The 25,597-nt window shown below is 39.3% G+C and overlaps 1 protein-coding gene across 1 annotated transcript in view; it reads right to left on the minus strand.

The window, feature by feature from the left end:
• The window catches only part of LOC147747526 (vitellogenin-A2-like), a 58,764-nt gene extending 36,318 nt beyond the window's left edge, over positions 1–22,446 (minus strand). Inside the window, exons 1-18 of the mRNA XM_086954008.1 lie at positions 22,377–22,446; positions 22,091–22,111; positions 21,827–21,978; positions 20,086–20,337; positions 18,746–18,907; positions 18,509–18,657; positions 15,904–16,054; positions 12,275–12,432; positions 12,023–12,188; positions 10,098–10,223; positions 8,433–8,651; positions 6,120–6,343; positions 5,904–6,001; positions 4,669–4,793; positions 2,745–2,846; positions 769–888; positions 489–678; positions 245–338 (exon numbers count right to left, since the gene is read on the minus strand). Coding sequence (XP_086810134.1) covers positions 245–338; positions 489–678; positions 769–888; positions 2,745–2,846; positions 4,669–4,793; positions 5,904–6,001; positions 6,120–6,343; positions 8,433–8,651; positions 10,098–10,223; positions 12,023–12,188; positions 12,275–12,432; positions 15,904–16,054; positions 18,509–18,657; positions 18,746–18,907; positions 20,086–20,337; positions 21,827–21,978; positions 22,091–22,111; positions 22,377–22,416 — 2,549 coding nt within the window. The 5' untranslated portion in view covers positions 22,417–22,446. The remainder of the gene's footprint in view (positions 1–244; positions 339–488; positions 679–768; positions 889–2,744; positions 2,847–4,668; positions 4,794–5,903; positions 6,002–6,119; positions 6,344–8,432; positions 8,652–10,097; positions 10,224–12,022; positions 12,189–12,274; positions 12,433–15,903; positions 16,055–18,508; positions 18,658–18,745; positions 18,908–20,085; positions 20,338–21,826; positions 21,979–22,090; positions 22,112–22,376) is intronic.
• Between the last annotated feature and the right edge of the window lie 3,151 nt (positions 22,447–25,597).

Consider the following 25,597-nt stretch of genomic DNA (forward strand, 5'->3'; position numbering starts at 1 on the left):
ATATACTGACCAGAACCATTAATTTCAGCCACCTGGCATCTCAGCACCTGGTTACACCTGGCATATACTTGGGGCCAAATTGTTATATGTAACTTTTTAGGATTAAAAAAATCATTAGGATTATGGCATTTTTTTCAAATGTAGGTGCACAATGTTCAGTCACGCTGGATATTAACAATGATCATTTTTGTCACTTACATTTCTGCCAGTCTTCATTGGATAAATTAATGTATATTTATTTTACCTTGGAGCTACATCAGCATGAAGTTGGATATTAGACTCCAGAAGCTGAGCAAGGCTGAAATCCGAGGATGGAGAGGGAGTCACCTTCACATCAGCTGCAAAAAGAAAGATTAGTATTGAAGCAGACAGATACAAACATTCAAAATAGGCCCACATCTCTGTGCAGCACTAGCTCAATAATAAACTGTTGTTCTCATCATAATTTCTTGATATAAGTATTAAATAAGTGAATATTAGAAACTTACTGTTAAGTGCAGCATTCACTACAGCAGCAGAATATATGCTCAATTCCATGGGCAGACCAACACAAGTGGGAACGATCTGTCGAACCTCAGCTGCCAACACCGGTTGGGAATATTGACCTGCAACACCATTAAGAAGTTTGTTGATAACAGTCTTCACCATACTGTGTCTTGCTGCTGGTTCATTGAGAGCCTGTAGTGAGTGAAAAAAACAGAGGATCGTTGAATGAGAGGTACTGCTGCTGTAGAAAGCTATGAGAATGCAGAATTGAGCTGTTGTTACCTTAATGGCAGTCTGAATAAATTCCTTGTCAATGTCAAGGAAGGCCATCTCCTGACCAAACAGCTTGATGTAAGTTGAGATTAATGGGGCATCTGCAGGCAGAGCCTTAAAGCCCAGCAGCTGTGGAAACAGAGAACACAAGTAGTAAGAAATACAAAACAGCTTTATAAAACCAAAATGCTGTGTAAAACTAACTTCACTAAGTAATTAGTGTTTGATGCAATGCTCTTGAAAGCAGATACCATTCAGACTAAATCTTAGCCAATAAACCTTTGCCCAAGGCATGGGCTGCATCAGTGTACATCTGGGTTTCCAGCAACTTTTTAAAAACTGAGAATAAGTGACACTCTGAGCTGCTTCTCTAAGGAAGTTTGCTTGAGGATTCTCTGTCTTGGCTGTGACAGAGAGAGTGCTACAGATTCTGAAACCACCCATCCAACATATGTTGATTGAGATCATCTTCCCATGGAGAAGTTGGGTCTCTGGATGCCCGACATCAGAGAGAGTTCTTAGGATACTTATTGAAGTCCCTCACATGTCCTAAAGCAATTGTGTGTCTGTCACCACAGTAGTCACACATTAAATAAATGGATTGCAAGAGCACCGATAGTTGAACTATCTAACCACTAGTGCCAGCCCTCCATTTGGCCAGCTTATGTAATGGGAAACTATGGACAGCATTTAGATTTCGGCAGAATGAGCATCCTGCTGTAATTCATTAATGGTCCTGTGCCACAAAAATGTAAGTTCCTCCACTTAAGTTTGGGTTGGGACACCCATTATGTTTCGGACAGCAGAGCCACAAGCAGGCTCTGGCGTTGGAAACTCGTGACCCGATAACCCACCTTCCACACCCTATGTACGAGGCTAACAGCGGTATAGACCAAATGTATAGGTCACCTGGCCTATGCACTTGGTCTATACCTCTGTTGGCCTCATAAATAGAATGGGCCTATTTTTCCTGCCTGGGACTGACATATGCAGGGAACTCAATATATCCCATACTCAGAGTGCAAACAGATTGCATTTCAAGGATATTGTTTCACAAGTAATGATTACAGGCCACTAATGCATGATGGGTGGTTGGAAGTCAATTTTAACAAGGGGCTCATGATGTGATAGCTGTAGCGCTTTCATCAACACACGACTCACCAACAAGGCAGAAATCTGAATGATGTGTGGTGCTCTGCTAGAAAAGTAGAAACAAGGAGCTCATGTGTCAAGTGAGATTTAAATTAGCTTCATTTTGTGTAAGTGTCTTCAACTCCGATGGGTCACTGTAATTGCACCCAAATGATTTGTTCATAGTGCAACAAAAAATGGAGTGACCTAGTCTATTTAATATCTTAACACATGCTAGCCAGACCAAATGACATTTCAGGCACAAAGAAAGACCTGCATTTTCCAAAAGGCTCGTTATCATTAGACAGATCAATTCCTATACCTCTTCTTCATGACTCTAGCAGCAAAGACTGATTTAATATTCATAGTTAGGCTCTATTTAGTTTTGTTGGAAATTTTTAAATGAAAATTTAGTGTTACCAAACATAATATTACAAAGGTTTGCATTTTTGTAAACATCTTCTGGTTCGTGGCAGATGCAGCAAATCCAGACAGCAGTCACACCACTGCAGCCATGAGTAACACACCCAGTGGTAGATTTATATCTGATAGGAACCTGTGGGTTTCACATAGCTGCCTGCTTCTAAATCATAACCAAAATAATTTGAGCAATTTTAGGAAAAATGTATTTTCAAACAATACTCTTGTGTGATTCAATGACTACCTGAAATGGTTAATGTTACAGTGCACATATTGAGAACTTGTGTGAGACTTTCGGTTGGAGTGTGTCTGAAGTTTGACAGGCATTGTCTGACTGAAGTAGAATTGGGTGTGCCCTGGTATTTATGGAAATGCTGCCTTTAAATCTATTGTGTGTAAATATTAAGTTCAACAAATGTGAATGAATACCGTACCGTTATTACAATCTGCTGGATTTTTTTGCGCATTGGGTATTCAGCAAACGGAGTATTCTGTTTCCTGAGAGCTTGTTCCAGACCTTCAGCTCGGACAGCAATCTAGTAACAAATATTCAAATGTAAGTTTCTGTAGAGAGCGGTGATGTATCAGTTAGCAACATGTTGATCACTGATTTGGTACATTATGAACTGCAATAGTTATTCCCTTACAGCAGCATGGCAAATGGCTTTTGGTTTGCAAGGTTTCTCCCATTTCCTGATACACATTTTATTGTATATATCTACCTTTAATTATTCTATTCATTTTTATTAATAAGGTTTTATAAAGCGCAAACAAGACCCAAGAAGGTATCAGAGCACTTTACATATAGTGAGGGAAAGGAAACAAGTGGATCAAAATGAAATAACAAATTCAAGAATGAAAATAGCTGTTGCAAAGTCAAGGGGGGGGGTGGTATTAATTCACCCTGAAGGACAATGCAAATATGAAAACAAACAGAAGCATTGGTAGGAAATTGCAAACATGGGTGAAGAAAATGCTCCATAACGTGGTCCAGAGGTAGAGTTTGTGAATTCTAGTATTCATCAACAAGGCTTAAACTTCTTTTTTGAAAGTCACAGGTAAGGGATTCAGTCTGGATTCGGAGGGCAGGGAGCTCCAAATTCTAGGAACAATGCCCGAGAATGCACAGTTGTAGGTTTTCTATTTATGAAATTACTGTAGTTTCAACAATAAAGTGCAGGTGCTTCTAGAGAACCTACAGCCACCAGATCAATCCAGTTTTTTGCGCAATGTACAGTGAGGTGTTGAAGTGTAGGGCATTGTGGGTTATACAGGCAATTTGTAGTGGAATCTTAGCCTTACATGGGTGCCAGTTTAGAGATTTCAAATCTGTTGAGATGAGGTTGTTTCTTTTGGATCCTGTGATGAGCCTTGCTGCGGAGTTAAGGCCATCTTGTATCTCAATAAATCTCAAAGGGTTGCACTTCCATAGTACAGCCTGGACATTACTAGGGATTGTAGCATGCAGTTAAAAGCAGTTAGTTGTTTCAAATATTCTTCAATAATGGGAAATTGCTTGGGTGGGGGAATTAGGAGTAATTCCTTTTGAGAGTTAATAGATGAGATACGTTGAGGGGCCTGATAGCCTCAGGGAAGGGATTGTCAAGTCAAGTTGGGTGTCATCAGCATACATGTGATAGTGGGTGTTAGATGATTTCAAGATTTTAATTAAAGGCTCCATGAACAGGTTGAAGAGAGTGGATGAGATCTTGGAGCCCTTTGGACCCCTACTGTGACCGGTGTAGACATGGACAGAGACAGATTGACCTTAATTCTTTGTATCCTTTTATGGTGAAATGATGTGAACCAGTTGAAAACAGACCTAGATAGACCCAATCTGCATTTTAGGAGGCTGTCTTGTGTTGATGAGAGGTCGAGGAGGATTAGAAGGCAAGATTAGTTTTGATCCAGTATTTTTAATGTCATCAACTATGTGTGTAATAGGCCTGTGACCCAGAGAGAAGCCAAATTGGAATTGGTCAAGGTAATGAAATTGGTCTATGTGGTTGCAAAGTGTACATAGACACATCTATTGAGGCGCTTCACCAGAGTCGGAATGTTGGTGATTGGGAGGAAGTTGTTGAGGTCTTCGTGGTCAGCCATGGGAGTTTTGAAAATGGGAGTTAGCTGCCCCGTATTTAGGTAATCAGGGATATTGCCTTGAAGTAGGGTGGCATTGAATATCTTGGTCCAAAGTGGAAGCATAGAATTCTTCATCGCAATCAAGAACTTTGCAGGTAAAGGGTCAGAGTAGTGGTTTGAAGGTTTCAGTGCTTTGGTTAAAATAACAATTCATCCATTCTGTATTTACTGGTCTAGAAGTAGGCTCCTTTACCATGGCAAACTAGCAGTCTTTACCTCAAGAATATCAGCCTCTGCGCCGAGGATGTACCCTCTGGTTTTGGCAAGGAGGAACACTGGGAACATTGTGTTTGCGCTGTTCATGATAAAGACATCTGCAGTTGCTCCAGCCATAAGTGCATCTAAAGTAAAACAATAAATACATGTTCTTTAAAAAATGGAATGGATGGTTCATCTTCCTGCTGCTTTATTGTGGCCCTTGCATAAGTGCATGACAAGTTAAGACACTGTACAAGATTCTAAGTTTCCAGGACATGTGCACTTGATAATAAGATTTTGCCCCATCAGCGTGAAATGCATTGAGCTTGAAATATATAAAAGATTCTGAGAAAATGTTCTCAGATTATATATACGCACAGAAAACTCATATTTCACTTCTACATACCACCTAAAGATGCTGATCATCCATGTTCGTTTATGAGGAATGTGTTATTGGCCAAGTGAGGCACATATCACCTTTGCAATTCATATAAATGTCAATAGAGGCATCTTCCATGAGGAACAACTTCTGGAAATACACTTTCACAACAAGCCCTATCTCATAGGCACATTCTGAGTGGTATCTCATTCTGATCCAATGGCAGTCAATGTTTACAACCTTAGCACTGTGTGGAAATAGGTAAAACCACAAATGATCGATTATCACTGCCTAGGTATTTCGTATCCCCCCAAATTTTAATTTTAATTGTTCTTATCTGTGTCACCATCAAATATGTGGTGTGTACTCACTAGATCAAGGTGTCCTCAAACACTAATTTAACTTTCCATTCTGAAGCTACGAGTTATTTTTCTTTCAATTTGGGTACCTCCAGATCTCCACATCCGAGATACTTGGTGTGCTCCTGGTATCACCAGCACACTGTTTTCCCCTGACCATGTGGAGGGCGTGTTTGTGTTAGAGCACTAATATTTGGTACTGAAGGCAATTATGATAGTGAGTGAGGGCTAAAAGCAATCCATGCTTTCAAAATATCTTCTGTCTGTAAAAAAGTGGTTGACTTTTGATAGTTTGTTTTAAAAATATTATGATAATTGCGATTTACTTGCATTTATCTTATATGAACACTATTACTTAATTGTAGTCATAGTTCTATAGAACTTCAAGGGTCAACTATATATTTCTGTATTATGCATTTGTGTGGCCTACATCATAGCTGGTAGGGTTAGGGAAACTTGTAAGCAGACAGGCAAAACAATTGGAAAAGTGTCTGCCAAACATTTTATGTACTTACGTTGGAATGAACCGACATGTAAAGCTTTGCTGTAACGATAGCTCATTCTGTCGAGCATGGGGTTCAACATCTTTACAGCAACACTGGAAGCAGCAGCTCTAGAGGAAATAATGTTAACTCTTATCACTGAGGTCTTGTTACAAATGATTTGGCATATATGATTACATTTTATTCTAAGTTTTTATCCATAACATAATCTTCCACTTTGATGCTTACACTTGATGGAGCGATGGGACACGGTTTCTGGACAAGGCCTTCATCTGTGAATATACAAAGCTTGCGAGTTGTAGGTTCACTTTGCTCTCCTTTGATGCAATGTTGGCGATGGTTGTCACTAAGGCGAGACCAGGCTTGGTTTCAAACAGAACCACAGAGGCCATCATCCGAACTTCAGTACGAACTCGGCGGTCCATGAAGATCTGCAGAAGAATTTCCTGAACCTACAGAGAGAAACATAATATATCAATTGAAATATCTAGCGTCAAAACACATAACCAGTATCCTGTGATTCACCTTTACCTTTGTATAAAATACATGTATTTGTACTGATAAATAGCTTGATACCCAGAAGATGCTGTGGGGTGTGTAGTCACTAAAGAGGCGCCTTTCTGCTCAGTTATTTCTTCATCTGTGTAAGATGATATCAGGATGGCTGACATGCAACCATCAATACTTGTCCAACTTTCAAACCATCTATCTTCAGTGCAACAACTACAACAGAATCACCAGGTGCTATGAATATTCAACTACTATTAAAAGATTTAGGTGAAATACTCAATGTACCACATAAGAAGCAACAAAGTGTAATTAAAAGTTTTATTTTCAAAATGTGCAAGTGATAAGACATGGCAGAGTATCAGTGAAGTAGGCACACTCAATACGAGATGTGTACTCCAACAGCACTTTTACCATTCTCAAGGAGTGGACCTGCATATTTGTTAATGTGCCTGGTCCTGCAAAGCTCTGGCCATGAGAATCAATATGTTAACTTGAAACAATTACCATAAAACACAGTGTATTCCCTCTAAATTCATATTTCTGGGTTTTGTTACAAACCTTCTCTTAAGTAAAGCAGACCTTTGTATAACAACATCCGAAACCCTGCATGCAAAACTGTCAGGTCAGCAATGTGAGGCATCATAATATAAGGATGAGAATTTTCTAAAATTTAGAGACTTCCTATACATAGGATTAGGAAGATTTTGTCGGAAAAAGTATGCAAATGGAATGCTTCATAGGGAATGGCTATACTTATCTGAGACATAACCAAATGTGTGCATCAGAGGCCTTTTTCTTAAATTATAATTTAAATTAATGATGAAATATTTATGTAAGGGAAACATTGGAAAATCTGGCGTTACTTTAGTAGATGAACCAAAGTGGGTTAACCACTTCTGGTGGTATGAGTAAAAACGTATAATAAAGAAAATAAAAACTATATTTAGAATGCAGTTACCTATTGTGTGTCTCCAGAATGGTTAAAGGCCTATTACAAAATAAGCTGCTGCCTATCAAATGTTAACAGAAACAAGACACACTCTATTGTGCTACTGGATCTCCATTAAATTACACTTAGAAGGCACCTGATTCTGACAAGAGACTTCTGCAGCCCTCAGGTTTTGTTTATGATATTTTATATCAGGAAACATCACTGAACTAAAAATTGTCCACTTTTTAGAAAGTCTTCCTGAATCCCAAACATAGAGAACAACTGATTTTGTAACCATCAATCTAGTGAAGCATGTGAGTATATTAAATTATATCAATGTGGAATACATGTATACTCATATTAGGTTTAACATATGTGGTCTATTTTCTTTTGTGCTGCTTTAAAAGAAGGCAGACCTAATGAAAAATTGCTACCAAAGTGCCTGAAGAATGAACTTCTTTTTCTGTAGACTCTTTACACTCATACTGTGCTGTGCCTATAGAATGCCACTACTTTGGTACTACACAGACATTACATAGAAGGCTACATTTAATCTTATTGCTAGGGACATACAATAGATCAATGAATGCTTCCTTTGCTAACTAACAATAGTTTACGGTAAATCTGAGATATCTTAAAGTCACTCTCCATCTGGGCTATATACTGATATCAGAATGTGATATTGGAAGTTTTACGAAAATGTGTGCAGATTAAAGTCACAGATATACATGTATGATGGCATACACACTCGAATGCGCTATTTGAACAACATTTGGAAAGACATCTATGGGAGAGCACCACCTATTTGTCAAGGGTAGCCAAGATCTGAAAGCTAAATTGTCCTTTAATGACCCAAAAGACAATAAATCAGTGCACAAAGCAACACATAAATGACAATATTATTTGTCTTTTGTATAAGTATGAAACTTAAGAGTTCTTTTAGGGTTTTTTATGGTGATTGTATGTAGGCAAACCAACCAACTGAAATGGATATTCAATCACATATTGTGCTCAGGGTGAGTTATACAATTATTCTTTTGGTTCTGATATGCATTTTAGTATGATGGTTGTTTTGATGAATCTGGCTCCTTCTTTCTTACCCTTCTTGGATCCTCCTTCACAATGTTCCTCAAAGCCATCACTGCATCAGTCTGGATCCTGACAGGCAGCTGATAAGCGCTGGAAGAGAATCCTGGCAAGAACTTCTGGATCCGCTTGATACTGGCCGGCTGCCCTGCATTTCCAAGAGCCTTCAGAGCCAGTGCCATGTCCTCTTCATGGGCATTGTTGGCCGCTTCAGCTGCCAAGTCATGTAGAGGCTGCAAAAGAAACACATCTAATGCTCATCATTTTAACACTTTTTCACTCTCAGGTTCTCTTTCCAATTCTTTATTTGTACCTTCTTTTTTTGTATTAAAATAATTTACCCATAATTCTGTTACCCTGTCTAATGACCTCTCTGTCTCACTTTCTTCCTCTTACCATAATCCAAATTAGAGGTGGTTTGTGTTACTGTAGTTCTTACTTCTCTTTTGCCATAGCAGTGAATAACTGGGTTTCAAATCCAGTTTCCAAGCTAAGCGCTCTCCTCGAAAGCCACAAACAACATCTACATCTCCATGTAGTGAACTTATTGTTAACATTGCTCTACATAAAGTACAAATATCCATGATAATGTTTGATTTCTAACCCTAAGAAAGAGGAAAAATATTCTGATACAGAGACACCCATGTTCTACATGAGCAATGGTCTATTGGACATGTGCAATGCACATCGAATAATTCTTTCCATTGGTTGAATTTGAGCACTAGTGTGCACAAATGACTGGCACTGGCTAAATTGTGGTAGGCGATATTGAGTGTCACGACTGTTTGGAAAGGGAACCTTGCTTCATTCATGCACGAAACATTGTTGCAGCACACGCTCAAAAAAGGATTATACGAAGCTGGATTTTTTCAAGCACCAGATGGCGCCGAAGGATGCCGTCACCATCAATTATTGGACCTTTGAGCCAAGTCATTTATGAACCGCTAGATATCAACTACTTTCTTTGAAACTGATCTTGTGGCTTTTTCAGAATAGTTGTTTCTGGTCCTGAAGACAATCCCATGAACAAAGGGATTTGGAACGCTTAGACCACGTTTTTTTGCCAAACTGTGGTTTTGTTGATTAGGCTTGTTTGTGTTGTGCCTGATTAATGTAAATATTCTATTAGTGTAAATATTGTACAGGGTACTGTTATAGAAAAAAAAAATTGTAAGTTAACCACAGTTTTGTTTGGCATTTTGGGTGCTTTCTGGGTGGATTACTTGTCCGGCCCCTTTTTGCACCAAGTAGGTTGAATATGTATGGTGTTGTGTAGAGTGAATGTGTTTGGAAGTATGTGAATGCAAGAGGATTGATTATTGGTGTTGAAATGTTTTCATAATTTATTGTTTGTTCATCACATTTAGTCATGTGTTCCCTTTTGGAGGAAAAACTATTGAAAATATACTGTGCTATTGAAATAAAAGCTACTAATGAGCTTACAGGTGTATTGTTTTATGGCTTTTGCACCCTTGTTTGAAATAATTTAAATAGTGGATCAGTATTGGCATATTTCTTGTTGTTTGTTAAATTTTGGAAGGACATAAAATGGTCACAGATGCTGTTTTACCATATTAATGCACATACTTCAGTGCATAGATTGACTAGAGCACACTGATTGTGTTTATAAAAGAAATATGTAAAACAATTTTCCTTGTCAATACTGAAAAGTTACTCACGGATAGAGCTTCCTCGGGACAGGAAGAATGAGCCCCACAGTACTTGTTCACCATGGACCCGTATGCCAGGATCGCTGCCTTGTATACAACAGGGGATTTCTGATGTTTTGCCTCTTTGACTAAATCCTGCAAGGTTATGGACAGAGGTTAATCACTGGAAGTTTGTAGACCATGTTTATTTTATACACCACACATGGTATGAACATTTCACTACATTTGTCCAATTATGGAGAATAGGGTTAAAAAGTAAAAGATGGCTAACACACTACAAAAAACACATTTGAGGTATATCATACAGGTCAGCACTCTACATAACAACAATTCATCAAGTGATTTTACAAGAGAGGACTTTACATGTCCCTAAGTGCTATTTATTGAACTTCATACACTAGTGGCACAGAGGCTAGACAGCTAAGGATATATTAGTGAGCTAACATGTTATGGGTGTGTAATAGCAATGACAGGGTGATTTTAAAAGTCAATGGTGGCTTGAAGGTATGGCATACGCAGGTACAACATGATCAAAAATTTAATTTCATGGGTTTGTAATAGTATCCAATACATAAAATGCTAGATAAAAACTTCAAAGTACACAATTAAACACAAACAATCTTTGTAGAGTGAAGAATTTTGAATATTTATCCGAAGTGTGACATTTTCACAAATTGCATCAGACACCGATATGATGGATAGAATGCTATACATAATCTCAGGCAGAGCAAATCTCTTGGGGGCCGTATTCCAGTCCAGTGTTTTCCATACACTATGCCAATCTAGTAGAGGCCAATCAAATGAAAATGAGCCCTGATCCTGTTTCAATGGGAACAGTTCAGTCCAAACTGCCAGACAGTCCCTGATGACACAAGCAACCCCAGACAAGTTGAAGTGCCATAGTGGCGGAAAAAAGATTTGGGTTGCTTGTGTTCTCATTCAGAGAGAGTTTAAGCTCGATTATTCATACTGGAACAGGACAAATATAGACATGCATAAGGCTGGTCTCTATCTGAAGTGGAACAGTTTTGGTCCTATGCTCATTGTGCCATGGGATTGAAGGTATACCTCATTCACAAGGCCTAAATAGGCCAAAACTTGTATGGGATTGCATGGGTTCTCATACAGACCATGCCTCAATGTTTGTGCATTGTTGTTCCTATTCAAGCAGCCCCTGAGCTGATTTGGACGTATTAAGTTGCTTACTGGGCTGAAAATCATAGACTGGAATGCAGCCCAAAAGATTGATAGTGGTTGTGACTTTTTGCAATCAGTCCACCCATCGCCTTGTTGTTCTTTTTCCTCTTTAATATTTTTTTTTAATTGGACACTACAATAGTTCAACTTTAGCTGCAATGAAGTGATAACAAAATTAGATGACATTTTTACACTGAACACTCAATGGTACCGCTGTATGTTCTAATGGTATGCCCTGTAACAAACTGCAAATCTTCAATCAGGAAAACAAACGCCACCTGGTCTCTTCACAGACGATCAAAGTTCAACAGAACATAGGAGAAGGGAAGTCATATCAACCACAGATGGATGGGTAAGCAGAATTTAAATCGCCATTGAAAGGGAAAAGATATCTGTAGCTGTGGGTGACTCAAAACCTGACTTTAAAATTTACTGTGGTCGAGTGTTCTTGGAGAACTATGCATCCCTACTATTGTTCCTGTTATTTGGATGTAAATAGGATTAAAGTTTGTTTGTACATCAGCAGTGGCACCATTTCTGTAACACTCATTGGATGGTATTCTATATATGAAATAATGGCTGACCAAGGCTCCAGTTGGAGGAGGCCTTAAAAGGGGACATTTGGTTGTTTTATCATGCATTTGACTTCCCTTCTAAGTCATACTACACTCTTCGCTATAACTGCACAATGTCGACTAACATGAGAGAACAACATGAAAACACTTTATTAGACTTACTTGAGCCACTTGCAAGGTCTGGTGATCTGCTCTTGTGAACTGGACAGCTAGAGTGACAGCCTGGGCTGCCTCCCTGGGGCTCAGCTCCTGGTTGTGGATCTTCTGCTTAATAACCTTCAGTGCATCGATGGTTCCCACCGCTGGGATGGCATTCAGCAACCAGCGCCTGCATGTAGCATACAAATCCCAGGTGTTAGGCAGATACAATTCTAGTATTACAAGCTATTGGTTGACATAATAACAGCAAATCACCTGTACTGAGGTCTGTCTGCAAACTGCTTCCATATGGCTTGAATATTTTCATAGTTTGCTGCTCGAAGAATCTGGGTGAGCTGTAGGAATTTGGCAGGGGCATCAGCATGTACCTGTTGTTGGTTATTTTGCACTAAATGCTGGAGGGTTTCAGCAACCTGTACCAAAAATAAAATAGGTGGAATTTATTTACAAAAAAACTAATGGAAAGTATCATGAAACATACTGTGCCATATCTTTCAAGAAGCTAGAGGAAAGGAGTGTATCCGCAAATTTAAAGTTTTTAAATTGCCAAAGATAGTTCTTCATCCCTCTTCTCTCACACTACATCTATAAGCACACTCATCCCTGTTTGATTAGTTGCTGTGTAATTTTGGGTTTCTTGCATTATCCAGAGATGGAGCACTAGACGGGCAGCATGCATCAGAGGGACAAACAACAAATGGTATTTATGATATGAAACAGAGAGACAAAAATAGAAGATGGAAAATCTTCAGTGACATCATTGAATTATCGTTTGTTTTTTCCAAACTGTCCCAGGAAAATCGTTTGAATTATGAAAGTAATTAATCCCAGGTATTGTTCTATTTTCTCCTACACAATATAACCATGGTGTCGGAAATTCCTTGTGGGACTATCCTCCAGATTCGTCTTTAAATTTTTGGAATTACATCATCATCCAATTCTTAATCAGACCCTGGTGGTCAAAACTTTCTTACTGTCTAAAATGTGCAGTGCCTATTACTCCTCTGCCTCTCCCACTGGTATTACTTTCTATTTGTGGGCTCTTAGATGGTATGAGTACAATGTCTAATTTATAGAGGCAAAGTGTCTAGAAGTACATTTTGTGCACAACTGTATTAACAAATAATGTATGGATTACAGAACAAAGTCAATCAGTGTAGGACCTGTAAAATGCTATTGATTGATGCTCAATGGCTGAGCTTAAAGATATTTTTATCCCAATTAAAATCTATGGTCATATTTGCCAGCCGTTACCACAGTACAGCACTCTGACCGGTTGGTGATTAAAAAAAGTCTAAAAAATAAATTAGTGAGAGTGTTTTCTCAAGCACATATCTGAATTGTTACTCAAACGCAGGCACAGTCAGTGCCATAGAAGGTTTGTGCATAAAGGGAACAATACTTTGCTTGGCTGAATGCTAATGGAGGCTCAGTGTCGTCCCATTGATCAATCACTAGCAATAAATCCAGAATGAAGCTCTTTGTGCGTGGAGTGAACAGACGGAGAATTAGCTTTAGGGTTTTACATTTGACATGGGAGAGGCATGGGAGCATAAGATGGATGTTGATGTGTCCAGAGTGAGTCAGCCTGGTGTCATTAATGTTTTTCCTCATCCAAGGATTTGTTAACCACATCGCTGCGTGCAGGATTTGTGCTGGACCACAACTAAAACGGGTGTGGTCATGACGAGCTCTGCTCGTCATGAGCACACAAGCACTGTGCTGCATTACGAGCTGAGCTTGTCATGAGCATGGAAGGGGTTACAACTGTTAAACTTGTGTGCCTTGGCCTCTTCCTGCATGGGAGGAGTACCTATGTATCATCAATTCATGAGTACAAACTGCCAACTCTGAATTCAAAAATCGGTAGATGCAATGTAGGTAGGGATTGAGGAAGTCCATTAGGTGCTGGGGGGCAGACATAGTCTTTATGGTTAGATATGATTCTTTATGAGATACAGGGGATTACATACTTGTGTGTTATAAAAGATTTTCTAAGCATTCGAAAGGGACATTTGGGGGTAAATGCCTCAATATACCTTAAAGCCAAAGCAGACATCAGTAAACAAAGAACATTCCACAATACTTATTGCTGATGATTTCTAATGAAGTGCAACTGGGTGAAAATAAATGTTCCTTTGTCAGGCATGGCTTCCATTGTAAACCTCTATTGTTTAAAGCAGATTCCAAATCTGGTAACTCACTGCTATGACATAGCAAAAGTTGATAAGAAAATCTGTTATCCACCATTGCTACATTAGGAAGGATGTTCAGACCAGGCTGGCAGGGCTGTCTTAAATCCTGCCAGCACAGTTCTGCTGCTTGCTTTAGCTGAAAGCAGAAAGCACAGCTGCAGGAGGGAAAACGTAGTTGGGGATGAGGTGGGAGTTAGTTAAGGATGGCCAGTAAGCTATTTTTCCACATTTGGGTCTGGGATTGGAGGCCATGCTCCCATATTATTCCTCTGCCCCCTGGGTAGCAGTGAATAGCAGGGGCAGATGCTTTTAGGTGCCATCCATTACTTAATAGATGGATAATTGTGAGTTACAGAGATGCTATTCTCAGAACCCCCGAGTGAAAAAAATCCCTGTAAAACAAAGTTACTTATCTTTGTGTCTATATGCTATGTATATTTCCATTGGAGGCATCTATTGTGAATACCATATTCTAAATCTGATTCTTCACAGCTATGATGTAGCAACTGTGAGAAACAAAGGTTGATTCTCACAGTTTCTACCTCCTAAAGTAAGTCCACACTGCTCTGACAGGGCTCTCTGCAAGCCAGTTAGTGCAGCACTTGGTCTAGCACAGCTTTGAGAGGATGGGGAGTGGAAGTACACAGAGCCTGTTGGAAGTTGGTAGCAGGTGGCCAGATATTCCCTTTTTACATTTGGACATTTGGGAGAGGGGGGAGATGCCATGTTATGTACGGCTCCCCAATTACTCCTCTGCCCCTTTGTAGTTGATGAAAGCAGGGCCAAATGATTTTGGACACCATACATAACATACCATATAACCTGAATATAAAAGAGTATATGGGTATAATATGAATAACAGATCTTTTTCACCTCAGTGTTCTGAGGGACAGCATACACAATTTGGCCGTTTCTTTTGTTGTCTATTTAATTCCACTCAGAACTCCTCAGTGAGAAACATTCCAGTTATACTATGTTACCCAAATATAATTCTATAAATATATTCTTTGGATGGCCCTGTAAGAGGTTTGCATCAACTGCGATGAAACCAGGGGCCAAATATACAAAGCATTTTTCTGGACACAAACGTCCCAATTCGCGGAATTGGGCTGTTTGCGACCTGAAAAATGCTTTTTAAGGTGCACAAAATGCGATTCTGTATCTTATTATCGAATCACATTTCCAAATACTAAATCAATATGGTATGCATTACTGTTTTGCAATAGCATTCTGGTTGCAAAACAGTAATACTTTCCCGCCAGTTTAAAACTGGTGGTAACCCATTTGCAAATAAGAAGGGGTCCATAAGGGACCCCTTCCTCATTGAGAATGTAAATATAAATACTTCAAAAATGAAACCTCATGGTTTAATTTTTTTCTTTTGGAACACATTCCATTTTCCTTTCAGGAAAACAGACTACATTTAAAAAAAAATATTGCTTAGTTAAAAAGCAGTCACAAGCATGGGGGTCTGTTGATCTCTGCCAGCAATCATCCCTGTGATGACAGTGACTCCAAATGGGTCGCAAACTGCAACTTACCTCCTTAATATTTATGAGGTAGGCCAAATGCAACTCACAAGCAATCCCTAAATGAAACTCTATTAGTTTCATAAATTAGGAGTTCCTGATTGCGATTCAAGGAGAATTTGAATTTCACATGCACACTGATATCTTGAGATTTACATACTTGGGTTTCAGGACTCCTTGTCTTCACTAACTGAATAGGCATTTGAAATATTTCTGAAGCGAACTGGTACTGAAGACCACCGCGGTTCTGTAGCTCAGTCTGAGGAGCATTCACTCGATTGCTTTTCGTTTCCACAAAAGTGAGCACTTGCCTGAAAGAAAGATGAATAGAAAATGTATTAGCTCCCTATTTGTCTTGTCAAGAACCTTAGCTTGCAAATGATCAGGTAAGCAGGGGTCCTAAAATGCCACCTGCTTGGAGTCTGCCATTCCAGACATTATACATGCACATATATCAGAATACAGACTGAAAATAAAAGGTTTTTGTACTGATCTGTTGAGGGCTGATGTTCAGCTCATCCTACTTCCTAATGGACCTTTTTGGAATAGTAGATGCTCATTGTCTTCATCACTGAGAAGTTTAATTTTCTCTGGCCCTACTCAGACGTTGCATAAGCCCAGATTCTGTCACAGTTATGAAAAGTAGCATATATAGATGCGAGGACTGCGCTTTAGCATGGCTCTGTTTGACTTCATTACATTGCAATGATTTGATGAGCTGAGTATATATTTTTTATTTTCCTCACCACCTTTCACTTTCTATGTACAGCTCTATGTTGTGAAAGATATCTTCGGCATGAACCCTCTCAGTCTTTCCTCCTTCATTGTAACCTATCTAAAGGAGAAGATCTGGTGATATAGAGAGATGCTAAAAATCAGTTTAGAGATACTACAATAAACAGTTATGGTTGTATATTAACAAAACTGTGTCAATTATTTACAGAGACACACCCCAGCAGAAAGTTGAAGGACAACACTTTACAAGCAAAAATCAAGCCAGTCTTCTGCTAGATAATGGTTATAAATCTGCTAATGCTTTTTTGTAGAAAGCACCATGGACATTAATTCATCAGGTGTAGCAGAAGGGACATCCTGAATACTTTCGACCACAACTGTCATCACGTACATTGACAGTTTGTCTCACATCAAACCCCTCAACAGACTTATGTTTGCTGCCAAGTGCCTGAGGAAAAGTCAGTGAGTGGAAGCTTTGAAAGGTAAATAGAGCTCACAGAGCCTTGTTTACTTTCTTTTGGTTTTAATCCTAGCATAATCCAAGAGCCTGAGATAGCAAGGACTGAGACAGGGGTGGCATGCAATAGGTAAATGCTGCAAACCTTGGCTAGCTTAAAATAAAGTCACTGGACAACAGCTCCATGAATAAAAAAGATGAATCAGAATTCATATTTTGGGGAAAATCTTGTTATACTCTCAACAGTTATCCAATGTATAAAAGAAACTCAAGGGCAACATTTTGTATTTCATGTAGTAAAATCAACTCACATAACCAAAAAAACAAAAGGCTCTCATCTAAGCTTTTAAATTCATTTGAATTGCTTGCTTTCTGAAATTATGCAATACCAAAGTGAATATTAATTTTGCAATTCAAAAACTTGCCATTGTGGCACTCAAACCACTGAGGCAGTTGTTGACGCACACTTTTCTACTGTTACTCTATTCTTCACATGTGTAATTTTACAAATGTCCTCTAGAAAGCATTATCGTCATCGAAACACACATTTAAATCTCAGACATATTCTAACAAGACTTAGACCAAACATCCTTTGCCTTCCAAGAGTCAACCTCCAATAGTACAAAGAACCATGCACTGTAGAAAAGTTCCTGCCTTTCTGTTAGCAATAAATGTGTGGAACTCAGGCATCGCCAGTGGACTCAATACCTTGTGTAGTGTTATTCTTTGCTTACAGCTGTTTGTCAAAATATGTGTGGCTTTAGGTAGTTTTAAGGGTGCATATAATACTCCTTATGATGTACCAGATGATTACTGAGAGAACAGACAGGCAGTTTAACTGTTTCTAAAATACCAAACTGTCTTTCTGAGCTCAAGTTCAAAGTGGCTTGGTGTCTCATAGCTTGCCTGTTGGAAGAACACTGGGCAGACCCCATTCTCATCTTAGCATGCCTTGGAACATATAAGATGTTTTTGGTGGTGATAATCTGGATAGTACTCTATGATAAATCCAGTCTAGCTAAGTAGTAGCATTTAGGAGCCAAGCCAATTTCATTGATCTGGTATGGCCATTGGCAAGAATCAAACAAAGTTGACTTGTGGCTTAAAAGCTATTGCCACAATATTGATATTTCTGAGGCAATAGATAGGATATAAAAGCAAGTGTAAACACATGCTCTTTCCATAATCAAGTCAGAAGGCCATGAAGGTGGAGATGTCAGTTCTCCTTTCACTGGCAGACAGACAATTGTTTTATGGGGACAAAACCAGTACTAAGAGATGGGAATTAAGGGTAGCTGATTCTATAAAAGGAAGAATCTAACTATTGATAATTATTGATTTTGTTTGTGTGCAAGCTTTAAAAAATGTATGGTTTCTCGGTCCATGTTATTGCTGGTCTAGCTGTAAATCAGCGTAATATATACTTTATTTGAAACATATTGAATGTATTTTGAATTGGAATTGCTAAATTCCTGATAACACTGCTGTGATCCTTTGGACACATGACATGTAATTTTGTGATGCTCCTGCACAAAACAGCACACACAGAGATTGATGAATATAAGACACCCACCTAGCTTCCATTACAGCTGCACCATAGAGTTCATAGAAGGGGGAGAACTGATAAACCTGTCGTGAAGTAACTTCAGTGATTAGAGCGCCACTATCTCTGGGCTTCATCTTGTAAGTAAATGTTGCCGCTCTTCTTAGATTCTTTACCATCTATAAAAGTATAGAAGCAGAAAAAATGATCATGGAGAGGTAGATATTAAAAGTCAAATTTGAGTCTAGATATGTGACAAGCATGTACCTTCTGCCAAGAATCGCTTTTCTCCATGTAAGCCATGCCGATGTTCTTTTCCACTTTATCCTGACAGTTGTTCAGGTCTCTGGATTTCACAACGATGATTCTATCTGTTCTCTTGTCTTCTTGGATCACATACCGTGTGTGGCAGACACCCGTGACACCAGACTGTGGAAATTTGCAGAGACAATCAAAATTGCCAGGCAGTGGTCTGGGTCCTTATATGAACATATTCAGATAAAGTAAGATTTTCCAATTATCAAAGGTTTCTGCTGTAAGCAGCCCATCACTTGATTCAACCTACTGATTTGCAGGCCATGACAGCAATCGGTGATATCTTGATTTGCTGCAAGCTGAACCATCTAGAATTAATCTTAAGGGAGGACACCATGCCTCTTTCATATGTGTGAGTGATAGAAACAAGTGTCATTACTTCACTTCCATTCTATAGAGTCTGCATCAGTTACCCTTGGATGCAAGGTGTTGAGAAACTCAACTGCCTTATTTCTAGTAAAATAGGGTTAGCATCTCCATCATGAATGTTGCTTAAACTTTGGAATCTAAGTATGTTCAGGTCCACCTGAGTCAGGCACTTTGGAAATTAAAAACACATATTTTTGAAAGCAAAAAACTCAAAGAGTACCTTGCTACCTTTTTCTTTGTATGCAGGAATCAATTTTCTCTGCAAGTTGTCTGCTTTTAAATATTATTATCGAGTGCATTAGTCCGAATGACTCCATAAAAGCAAACAAAGGCTACAACTCTTAGAACTCACTAGATTATCAAACGCAGAGCATGTTCTGCCAATGTGATACAAGATGGAAACAATACATTAGGACAGTCTTTGCAGACGTGTCTTTATCACTCTGGAGAAAAATTGTGAGGACTTCTTCTCATCACTATTTCAGAAGGTCAAAATATTTCCTAGAACATTGATCAACAGTTTTATACTTTAGAGATATCATCATCACATAACACCATCTATTAACCTAGTTGAAAACAATGCGAAAGACATCCAATGTGTTGTTGACCAGGTTCCCATTTAACATCAAATGATGTCTTGGAAGCTATAGGAGGTGTAGATCCTGGACATTGTAAGTGAAGGTGTACTTTCACCAGACACATTTGTTAAGTTTGGGAAAGAAATAAGATTTTTTTCAAATTAACCTCACAACACTCAGACATCAACATTTTTATATCGTGGAAGGAGCCTTTACCACACTTTGCAGGTGGCTTTATACATGTGTTCATGCCACTTAAATATATATGTAAGATAGTATTGTTACATGGTGTCAGTAATAGATCTCAATATTTCTAACAACTGTTTTAAAATAATTGACACTAACCTCTTGCAAGTCATAGACATTTTGTGTTTTCTTGATGGTGACCTGCAGCATGTTCACGATTCCTCTGTAAATGTTAAGTATAGTTTCAGAAATACCATCTGGAGCGTACATGTTTCCTACACGTCCATTGCTGTACTCAAACTTCACAGGTCTGCTCAGCTGAGCAGCAATACTTTGTGTCAGCTTTGAGGAACGAGTGAATGGATCCTTGGGCCAGATGCCATTGTATTCTTTGATTTCTGGAGATGTGATCTGCAAAATAAAATAGTTATATTTAGGATTTTTGAAAGGTATTCCTATATATCCTGAAGACAATGCCATTAGAAACTAAGATGCCGAGTGCATCCTGTAGAATATTGAGGTTCTTGATTTACACATATTGCGGGCACCTATGTATTACACTGTGTACCTATGTATTAAACAGTGCACTACTGTCTGTAATACGGAATACTTTGCACACACATAGTACATTCTCACCACATTCTGGATGCCTTTCCCACTCCAACCCAACTGAAAACAAAATACATGTCATCTTGTCAACGTCCCACAAATCCCTCAGCATTACCCAACTCTTCCACTTCCAAATATTGAAAAATAAAATACCGGTGTCTTGCCATATATCCACATCACCCTCTCTTTATTGCCCCTCCCAACTACACCCAAATATAGCAAATATACTGTCTGGTGTTCTGCCACTCTCTGTGCTTTCCCCACCCTCACCTGAAGCTGTGATTTAGGGTAGGCGCAGTGCCAGTGGGGACTCTCTGAAAGCCACATCAGCACATACTGAATCCCCTTCCCGCTGTGGGTTTCTGCAAACCTCCAGCTAACCACGAAGATGTTGACTGGGGAGTGGCAGAGCATGACCCAAGTTCCTCCACCTCCCTCAGGTTTATGGAGACCCAACAGAAGTGGGAGAAGGCTAGTGACGAAGAAGAGCATTATGTGCCATTCTGCTGCTTCGCTCAATCTCTGGTGACCTGGGTAAGGTGAAGGAACACCAGGAAAACGAGCACAACCACTGGTGACTTAGCACAGAAACAACAACCTAATGAATGAATGAGTGGGATTTGTTTAGCGCACTCCGAAGAGTATCCAGGTGCCAACAGGTAGAGTCCAGGTACGCAAACCCACAGCGGAGAACTTACCAGGTTTGAAGTTTTTGGGGAAAGTGAGCTCAGAAGAGATCCAGCACAAGCCTAGAGGAAGCTCAATACAGGCCTTAGCAGCCAGGAAGGAAAAGGCTTTGCCACCCCTTGAGATAGGCTTACAGCGACGGATAACCAAAAGCGACGCAGAAGCAGAGTGCAGCGCTCTGGAGGGAATATACTGACTGAATCTCCTCCAAATGACCAGGGCTGGAAAGGAACTCTGCCCTGTGAACCATCACTGTGAACTTATTATTGTGATATCAAAGCAGCGAATCATTATTGTCCGGTTGGACCCAATATATGTTTTTATGTTGATATCTATACTTGTATAGACCAAGGAGCCAGTAGGTCTTTTATCAATACTATAGGTATAGTGGGGACAATACTGTCTTTCAATAAAGAAGATTAAAAAACATTATCAAATGATTCAATTGCTATTTAAGGAAGAGTGGCTCCACTGGCAACGTTGGCTAAGTCTATCATATTTGTTTAACTTTGAAAGAAAATGCTATGATTGTAGGAGAGCCTCCTCCCACTGCCCCCCCCCTGCCACGTCATCACTGTGCGCTTCACACTGTGTTCGTTCTTACCCTGAGGAGATAGGCCTTCTGTGCGAATCCACTGATCTCCACCTTGCAGTTCAGTTTTATTCCAGATCTGGCCAGGCCAGCCTCCGGTAATCCATTCAGGATAATGGCCTCGTACTGGAAGACGTAGGTCTTACTTTCACTGAAGACGGGTTCTGGAAGAAAACATAGAGCTGAGCACATTTCACCTGACATTGACGCAAGATAATGAGATGCAGTGAGGTCATTACAGGTGAACACACCACTTATACCAAAAAAGGTACATACCATAGTTGGACTGCTCGCTGCCTGTGGGAGGAATACCAAACAGGAAAGGTGAGAAGCAGCTTAGAAAGAACCAGATTCATAAAGGTTAACAGTATATTGAAGGTCACTATATTAAATAAATGAGGCTTCTTTCATTGTCCTACTATTGACTCTACCGCAAGCGCTCTGAAAGAAACATTTAGATTTAGTAATTCTATTAAAAAATATGCAGAAAATACAATTAAAAGAAACATGTTCTATGCTTCCCCTCAAGTTTCCATTGAAAGGAGCAGAAGTGCGAGCTTACCCACAAGAGCAACCAGAAGGGCTAGAATGACTCCCCTCATGGTGGCGGTGGATGGAGGGGAGTGGTTGTGCTGCTGCTTTTATAGCAGGAAAAGGGGAGTGTTTGGCTGCCTCCCAGCTGATTTTAGCTGATGCGTCAGTTTTTTTTAGCATTCACGACAAACATTGTTTTCACCCTCAATGATATCGATCTCTAGCCGGAAATAAAGATGCAGAAAGGCTTGACATAGCTAGCATTAATCTACATATTGTATACACTAAAATAATTCAAACGTGCTTTTGTAAAGATTTATAAAAAAGTGATTGGTTGTCAGACAGCGATGAAATAAATGAATATGTGGTTATGCTGATGAGATTCACTGTAGGTTTTTGGCAGGTCTTACTGTACACCTGTGAAAGGTTGTGATAACCTTGCTCTGGTCATTCTGGCTCGAGCGACAGATCTTATCTAAATGATAGTGAGTCTGAGCACTGTGCAAACCACAAGATGACATCAGAGTAGACAGTTGCCCCCAGGAATGTATTATTGTCCACGTTAACGGATTTGTGTGAATGCAGTGATGCACTGTGGCACCTTCCTTGGTTTATATACAACATTAATGTGTGGATTAATGCTGCATGCTCCTGGACCTGTCCTTAGTGCAGCGGCCTCTTTTTACACTAGAAGGCACAGGCTGTGAGGTCACTGCTGGAAGGCAGATATGATATATAGAAAGCCCCCTACACTGTGTATATATCTACATCTAAGTCCTTATCAGACTGTGGTCATGACATTGCTACTCCTATGCAATAGAAAACAGCCTCACTATGGTATTAATGTATTGCTGTGCAGTTGTTGTGCACAACACCTGCTGCCAGAGCCAGACCAGAGACAGTGGGCAGAGCAGCTGCATAAGCACATCACCAAGTGCCACTTATACAATTAGCATTCACAGGCTTGATATGATAAGGAGCGATCAGTGTCAGATTATGAATAAAATGCCCACCTTGAGTTCAATGTAAGAGGGCAGCTATTCATGTGCACATTGGCAATCATTTTACACATCGAAATTCACTTGCTTTAAACTATCTTCAAGACGTCGGAGGCTGCTTTTGGTCATATCTTTTTCACTGTACATATTCCCAAATGTACTCTATAAAAGTGTAACAAGAAACTCACTTCCATGTAAGAGTTACTTACCAAGAATTGTGGGGTGAGTGGTGAGTAAGGAGGTATCCACATGTATGATATATATTGTAACAGGTACATTATCCCCTTGTAGTACCGTGCAAGTCATAGCAGAGTCCCCTGCCCTTACAGTGGGACTCTTGATTTAGCCTCATTCCTCTTTAGGGCCACATAATTCCCCTGTGGCTTGAAATGGGCTTCCAGCCTGATATACCTCACTCCCATAATTCACCCTCAATTGGAACCATGGTCATACACTTCAATATCAAGAAAGCACTAGTAATATTGCTGCCCTATATATCAGCAAGCAGATGAAAAATGCTAGTGAGCCTAAAGAATTTATTTTAGTAATATGTTCCTTTTGATGTAGTCCCTGAGATAGACCATGCGACTGTTAGCAAATAACAGCCAATGCTGCATTACTATGCCACTCCTAAATACAGTAATATCGGGGGCCATTTTACAGAAAAGTGTCCCTATCTAGAGGTCAAGGGAGCGCTGAGCAGTGGGCGAGGCCTAGGAATACGTTTCGTTTAATACAGGGTGTGCGGGCTCTTTGAAGATATGTCTGCTTGGTTTGTTCAAAATTGATGTTGATGTGGATGCTGTTCCAGAATCTGAGGCCAGACATAGACGTGGATAAATGTTAGTCATTTCTTTCTAGTATTTCTTTGCCTCCCGTATGTATGTCCTCATTATTGTTGAGGCATTCTTTGCCAAGAAAAAAGTTTCCTGAGCCAGGTAAACAGGGACACTGTCCCTGATGGGATAGTAGGTAATGTCCCTGGCTTGGAGAGGAGTCCCTTGGATTTTCTTCAGAATCTGAGGAATGTGGTGTAGCTTCTTCAGGCTCATAAGACGAGGAGTAGCAGTGTGCAACCTGCATCCAGGAGGGGCGGGCCAAAGTTTGAACTATTGATCAGTTTCAGGTGAGAACGAATAAATGAATGAATGAATGATAGCATTTATAAAGCGCAGGCTTTCACTCCAATGGAGCATCTTGGTGCTAGGGGTGGGTGTCAGAGGAGTGTGGTCTCCAAAGTCGCTGTGGATTAGATGAGAGAAAGGGCCAGACTATCTGGAACTGTAAAAATCCAGGTTTTCAATTTGAATGATGTTAGTTAGGCAAACAAATGCCAGGGGTATTTAGTTATTAGTTAACTATTAACCATTCATTATAATTATTTGTATTATTGTTATTATTACTATTATTATTAGCAGTAGTAGTATTAGTAGTATTATTATTGGTATTGTTATTATCACTATTGCCCATACAACTACTACTTCTACTACTACTTCTACTACTAATAATAATAATAATAATACTAATCATAATATTAATATCCCTTTCTTTAAACAGCATAAGGCTGCAATTTTAAAACCTCTTTTACTCAGTATTTGGAAATAAAACTTTAGTATTTAAAGGCATTTCATATGGTAGGTGTTAATTAATTTCTGCTTATTGCAACTACCAATATGGGTATTGTGAGTAGCAGTAAGAGGTTCATTATATTGATATTACTTTTATTTATGAATACAAACAACAAACCCAGAACAAGTGTACCATTACTTTAAGGAAATGTTGACAAAAAGAGACATGTAAGGATTTTCTGTGCTGGATATGATAGTCATTTTTGACTTATGAGAGGGGTTAGAACGGCATACAGTGTTATTATTTTGTTAATGTTGTAGACTGGGAATTTTTGCATTCAAATAATAGTTCGATTTGAACTTGTTCTATTCTATTTTTATTGCAGTCGATAGATATTTTGAAGGGCCACAGAAGGTACTGGGCTATAGTTGTGCTACTAAATAAGTTAAAAAGTGATCTGGGTATATTTCTATTACAAGATGGTATTTGGATAAAATATTGGATAAAAAATATTGAGTCATGAATATCAGGATTTTATATATATTATGGACAGGAATAACAATGTCATTTTAAGGTCCTTTATAGGAGTTTGGTAGTCCATTGACAGCTGTTCCAGAGGTCCGACCGCCGTGATCTCGGCGGTCTGACCGCCGTATTATGAGTTTTACAGATTGGCTTTGTG

This window comes from Lissotriton vulgaris, chromosome 1_1, assembly GCF_964263255.1.
Source record: "Lissotriton vulgaris chromosome 1_1, aLisVul1.2, whole genome shotgun sequence".
Taxonomy (NCBI): Eukaryota; Metazoa; Chordata; class Amphibia; order Caudata; family Salamandridae; genus Lissotriton; species Lissotriton vulgaris.